At 41.7% G+C, this 6,000-nt stretch overlaps 1 protein-coding gene across 2 annotated transcripts in view; it reads right to left on the bottom strand.

Annotated features, from left to right (window-relative positions):
• Positions 1-3,327: 3,327 nt before the first annotated feature.
• The window catches only part of CLCN5 (chloride voltage-gated channel 5), a 40,112-nt gene continuing 37,439 nt past the window's right edge, over positions 3,328-6,000 (bottom strand). For both annotated transcript variants that reach the window (XM_065901413.1, XM_065901414.1), the window contains 3 exons: positions 5,437-5,835; positions 4,765-4,981; positions 3,328-3,418 (listed from right to left, as the gene is read on the bottom strand). In XM_065901413.1, the coding sequence (XP_065757485.1) occupies positions 3,328-3,418; positions 4,765-4,981; positions 5,437-5,835 (707 nt within the window). The remainder of the gene's footprint in view (positions 3,419-4,764; positions 4,982-5,436; positions 5,836-6,000) is intronic.

The following is a 6,000-nucleotide window of genomic DNA, read 5'->3' as shown; positions in this document are numbered from 1 at the left end:
CTGCTTTGCAGCTCCATCAGCAAATTAATCGACTGCTCTGCCAGCTGGCAAATCCAAAGTACCATCAATGTCAGATTATCCACCAGAGGATATCTGCTCTGTGGATTATACCACCTCTACTCCACAGCTGGGCTGAGCCTGAAGGACACCAGAGCCAGAAAAGAGGGGGAGTGTCTGAACGTACATCCAAATAGAAGTGATCTTAAAAGTGGCCATTATTTTGCTTGTTCAGTCCCCTGCTTCTGCCAGTGGCGTAACTAATCATGCCTTAACTATTTCGGCTTCTTTAATTCTTTACATCACAGATCTGAAGATACAAAATATAGCAGTTAGACTTTTACAAATCCATAGACTCTCATTCCTTTCGTGGCCTGGATGCCTACCAGATATTTTGCCTTGGAAAGCCCTAACTCTCTCAAAGCACTTATTGGCATTCTTCTGTAAATCCTTTCCGTGTGTCGGGAAACCTTCTTTCTTATTACCAGAATCGACTGGTCTCGGCTCATACTAATTTTTAAATCACAGATTATCCAGTCTTTTGCCATTGAGGTATGTGGCCATTTGAGACTACTGACAGACCCCCCCCCATATCAGCTTTGTTGGTTTAAGTATGTCCAACTGCTGAATTGGCAATGGCAGAAAGAACATTTTCCTTTGCCTCAAGACAAGAAACTCTGAGGGTTAAGGTGCTGAGCTAGCAGTCTAGCAGAGAGCTCCACCACAATTAGCCAAACTTGGAGCCAAACCATCGGACTGGACATATAATGGATACCATACACTACAGCTACTTCTAGCATACGAGTTACAAGGATTCCTGAGAAGCTGAGGTTAATGAATGAGATTTATCAGGAGTGAGGTATCAAAGGGATATTATTCTCTGGAGGGCCAATCGGTGCTTAGTATCTAGAAAGTATACCTTGGCACAGTGTTATCTGATTTCTTGAATTTATTCTCTGAAGTAGCACCTGAACACTGGCTCATCTGTCTCAAATCAAAAACAGAGCCTAGAAGAAACACAAAGGCAAACTTAGACACTCTCCATATCACTGCTGTACTATGAAATGCGACCAAACCTTTCACCATCACCAAATACCAGAGATACTAACATTTCCTGTTTTGCAAACTTTAGTTGGACGGCTGATAAGAAAAGACAGGCAGTGAACCAGAAGTACACACTTAAGAACTTTGATTTGCGCACAACAGACGCGGTGGTCAGGCAAATAGCCTCATCTCGTGTGAGGGAATCAGTGGTACAGAAGGGACAAAAGACGTGAAGTTACTGAGTCGTGACTATAATATAATATAACCTAGGGAGGTTTTTGTCTTTTTCATTAAAATGCTAGAGTGATATACTTAAAAGGAGAAACTCTGGTGACTGCCTTGATATTTTAAAGATAAAAATCAAAATAAGCCTTGGCTCCCCAGTTCTAGGCAATAAAAGAATTTCAGATTTTGGAAAGATAAGAAACTAGGGGTAAAAAATCCTAGAATCAGAGATAGACAACTTTTAAAATGAGGTACGCTGAGGTGCCTGGAGTGGGAGGAGAGGCTGTGCCGAGTGACTGCTGATTCTAGGCTAGAAGCATGGTGGGGAGCGCTGGGAACAGACTTGTAAAATGGGAAAGGCTCAACGCCCACCCCTAGCATTTGAGTCTCACTGCTGTGGGCGTCAGCATGGAAATGGAGCTACTGGGCTATAAAGCAAAGCAAATGGTTGTGCGTCACCTCTCGTCCATGGGCTGTAAGATTGTAGAGGCTGGGTTTACAATTTAACTAGACCTGGGAGTTATTTTTTTTGTAACAGGAATGATTAACGGGGCACACTACTCAATCCCAAAGACAGGACTCAGGACTGAGGCGTGGGAAAGGGAGAATGGAGGGGGAACAACAGCACGTGGGTAAAACTGTAGAAAACGAAACAGTAGTCGGAATGATGACGGTGGCTCTGTAACTCCACCAGGTGTCCCTAGAGTGTGATATTTTCTACTGTAGTAAAGGTGGTAGGAAATTGAGACAGGCACCTTTTCAATTGTATACAAGCACCTTTGGTGTCACCAGGCCTTGTCCACACCCCTGGGTCTCAGGAAGGTTCTGCATTTTATTTAGAATTCTAAGGAGCCTCAAGAGAGTCACAGCTGCCTATCCTGTTCCAATGCCTTGAATATACCTGAAAGTACCCCAAGCCTAAATTCACGATCACGGGGACAACACTGGCCTGTTATATACATGTACTTAACACTGGGAGGAGGCATGAGTGCCCAGTCATTTTAGTACTGGTGGTTGTTATGAAGGAATGCATGAGAACGCAGATACAGTTCGGGATCTTCCCTGGTTTACCAGTATGCAGTCTAGACTTGGTTCCCTTTACTATTCTTACATATTCCAGAAGCCAAAAGCACCATCACTCATGGAGGTGGCATCTGGGTAAGAGTTGGGACCTCACAAAAATGTGAAAGTCCTGGTCATCGACTTTGCTTAGAACTTTACTAATCATTCGTTTCAAGGAAGATGGAGAAATCATTCCTTGCTACTAACAAATTCGTGGCAAAGTCCTTGTCTACTAGCTAACAAAGGCCATCTGGAAAATTACCCTTTTTGCAGACAAGGAGAAAATCCTATAACTTATCTTTTGTGCACTTCAAAAGAGTACCAGGAACAAGCAAGCTATAAAAGTCAACCTCTCTACATTCATTTAGAGGAGATTAACCAAAGCAGCATTGTCTTATAATCAGGTATTAAAATTAACATACACACACACACATAAACTAATAATGCTAAATATTGTAACAAGAACAAGATAACATTTGAACTGAATTCACAGTCTGGAAAATACCATTCCTATTTTCCTTCTGGCTTTCCTTTCTGTGGTTGGAAAAGCAAAGTCCCTGGTTTACACTTCATCTTCCACCAATGACAGAGTCCAAAAAAGTGACTTTTTCATGAGCTTCCTGCAGGCTATAGGTCAGGACGGTTGGAATTTTTCTTGCATAGTTTTCAGTGATTGCATATTGGCTAATACTTATGTTGTAAATTAAAAAAATCTTTAGAAAAAGAAAGAAAAAGAATTAAACCATAGCAATCTTGTTTACTCTTTCATGAAATCTTCCTAATGCAATATCACAGAAGCCTAACTGAATTTTCTCCTAAAGAGAAGATTAATTTCCAGAGATTATGTAGTGCAACTGGTTAACTTGTAGGAAAGAGACAACACACAAATATAACTTCACCATCCAAATGTGGGAAATGTTTTTTGGGTACCCAGTTAATAAAATATATCCATGGTCTGCAATGTCCTTCCTGTTTTATATCCAGTACAACCCTGTGATTCTAGTTGAAGAGAATGGAATCAGGATCTTGGTTCGCCATCTGTGCTATATGCTTTAGCACATCCTTTTTGGTAATGATTCCAAGCAATCGCCTAAAAGATAAAACAAGACAAAAATTAATCTGTAGTTAAAATAACATTCTCAAAGGTGACACTTTTTGTGGTCCTTTTCATCTTTGTCTTTGAATACTATCTGTACTTACAGAACGATGACAGGACTAGATTACATGTACCAGGTAAATGGGACAATGCATGGGTCCCGAAGCATGCTCTAAGCACTTCTTCCTCTAGGTCTTAAATCCTGCTATTTCCTGTGGTTTAAATATTCTTCTCTCTATATACAAATCTTACCTTTTGCAACCCAGTTCAAATGTCCCTCTTCCAGAACACCTTCCCCGATCCTACGAGCCAGTAATAACTGTGCCCTCCTCCTGGGAACAGCATGTTCTGTGCACACCTCTTCCGTAGCATTTGTCCAATTTGCTGTGTTCTCAGCTTCCCTATAAACACTGTATGCTCCTTGGGGGCAGAGAAGGGTCTCATTGCTTTTTGCCTCTCCCCAGAATCTAGTGGAATGCCTTCTTACATGAAGTACAGATTCAGTAAAGGTTGAATGGATCAGTTAGGAAAAGTCCCCTTACTGATCTCAATCCTGCAAGACATCTGCTACGCTATTCAGAAACTGTAGAGGGCGAAATTCTTATATAATCATTAGATTAACATACCAGGGTCAAAAACAACAACAAAAAAAAACAAAAACACGCACCCTTCTCCTCAACCTCCTTTCTTTTCCAATAAAAATAGCATGGCTTCCTTCACTGGATAAGAACTATCCCAGAAAGAAAGAGCCTTAGCCTTGGAAGTCAGAAGACTTGTGTTTAGGGAGTTCCCTGGTGGCCTAATGGTTAGGATTCCGGGCTTCCATTGCGTGGCCTGGGTTCAATCCCTGGTCCGGGAACTGAGATCCCGCAAACTGTGTGGCGAGACCAAAATAAATAAATAAATAAAGGCTACCACTACTAGACAGTAACTGGGAGTCCTTGTGCAAATCTTTAAACCTCACTGGAACTTGGTTTTCTCACCCTCAAATAATAACAACAAAGGTATCGTAAGCACCAAATACTATACATATACTACCTAATACCATTATAATTTCAGCGCTGCCTGTTCATGAGGACATAGTTGTTTCCTTTGTGGGGGAGGAACTGAGTTATTTATAATGTGCAACCAGCAGTTCGCATGTCTCAAACCCACTATCTTCCCCAAACTCCTTTTCTATTAATTATGACAAAAAAAGAAACACATTCATCTTCATCTCAGAGCTTCAAAAAGGTCTATAAATGCTACAAATATTCACGTGAGTTGGGTTCTTCTTTCTTTCTCTCTCTACATTCTCTTTTCCTCCCAAATCCAATTTGCCTTCACCAAAGAGCTCTCACCCATTGTGTGTAACCAGGCACTGCCGCAGTCCCAGCTTGCGGAAGATATCTACCACGATCTCCATGGGTGTAAGGTCAGTCACAGTGAAGGGGCTGAGATCCAGGATGTTCCGAAGCTTGAGGGTAGGTGGGGTGTACGGTGGCACTGGAGGAGAATGCTCGGTGAAATAAATGACAGAAGTGCTCACAACTCCATCCTGTTTTTTTCGAGCATTTTCTATTTGAAAAGTAGAAAACAAAAGGTTGAGAAAGGAAGGACTACTTCTAAGCTTCTAGCCCCTAACCAGTCCCCTCTCCACTCTGTCCTTCCCCTTTTCACGCATGCATGCATGCTTAGTGATTGACTGACTGATTGTATAGTTGATTTACAATGCTGTGTTAGTTTCAGGTGTACAGCAAAATGATTCAGTTTTATATATATGTATATATACATATAATTATATATATATCGATATATATAAACATTCTTTTTCAGATTCTTTCCCATTACAGGTTATTACAAGATACTGAATATACTTCCCTGTGCCATACAGTAGCCTTGCTGTTTATCTATTTTATATATAGTAGTGTGTACCTGTTAATCCCAAACTCCTAATTTATCCCTCCCTTCCCCTCATGCATATTTATTTATTTCCATAGTGGATTCCCTTATCCCATTTCTGAAATCCTTACCAATTGAAATAATGAGGTCTCTTCGGAGGACAAAACCCACAAGTCTTTGGGACTCCCGGGACACCACAACTGGGAAGCCACTGTAAGTGGTTTCACTGATTATGGTCTCTACGTCTTCCACGGTCATACTGTCCTGAGTAAGGACAGTCAGCAAAGGATCATTTCTCCGGGGTTTCATCACATCCATTGCCAGGGTCTTGTGAGCAAACTCTTCTTTGGCTTCAAGAAAGGGGTATCCGTTGAGACGGATGTGGGCATCATAGATGCCCTCCCGCCCAAGAGCATCTGCCACCCACTTGCTTGTCATGGCTGCGGCCATCAGAGGCACAATGTATTCCAAGCCACCAGTTAGTTCAAACATTATGACAACAAGAGAAACAGTCATCCGAGTCACCCCGCCTGCAAAAAACAGACACAGGCTACTTACTGAAGGGAGCAAAAGTATAGGATTCATTACAGTTATGGGCCTGTCACAGGCCCCATCCAGAAAAAGCTACTTACCAGAAACATCACTAAAAGGAGGCCTCACCTGTAGACCCCTGCAACTGCATTCAAGCAAGTTTA

Source organism: Phocoena phocoena, chromosome X (assembly GCF_963924675.1).
Source record: "Phocoena phocoena chromosome X, mPhoPho1.1, whole genome shotgun sequence".
Taxonomy (NCBI): Eukaryota; Metazoa; Chordata; class Mammalia; order Artiodactyla; family Phocoenidae; genus Phocoena; species Phocoena phocoena.
This window is presented reverse-complemented; position numbering and strand designations above follow the sequence as displayed.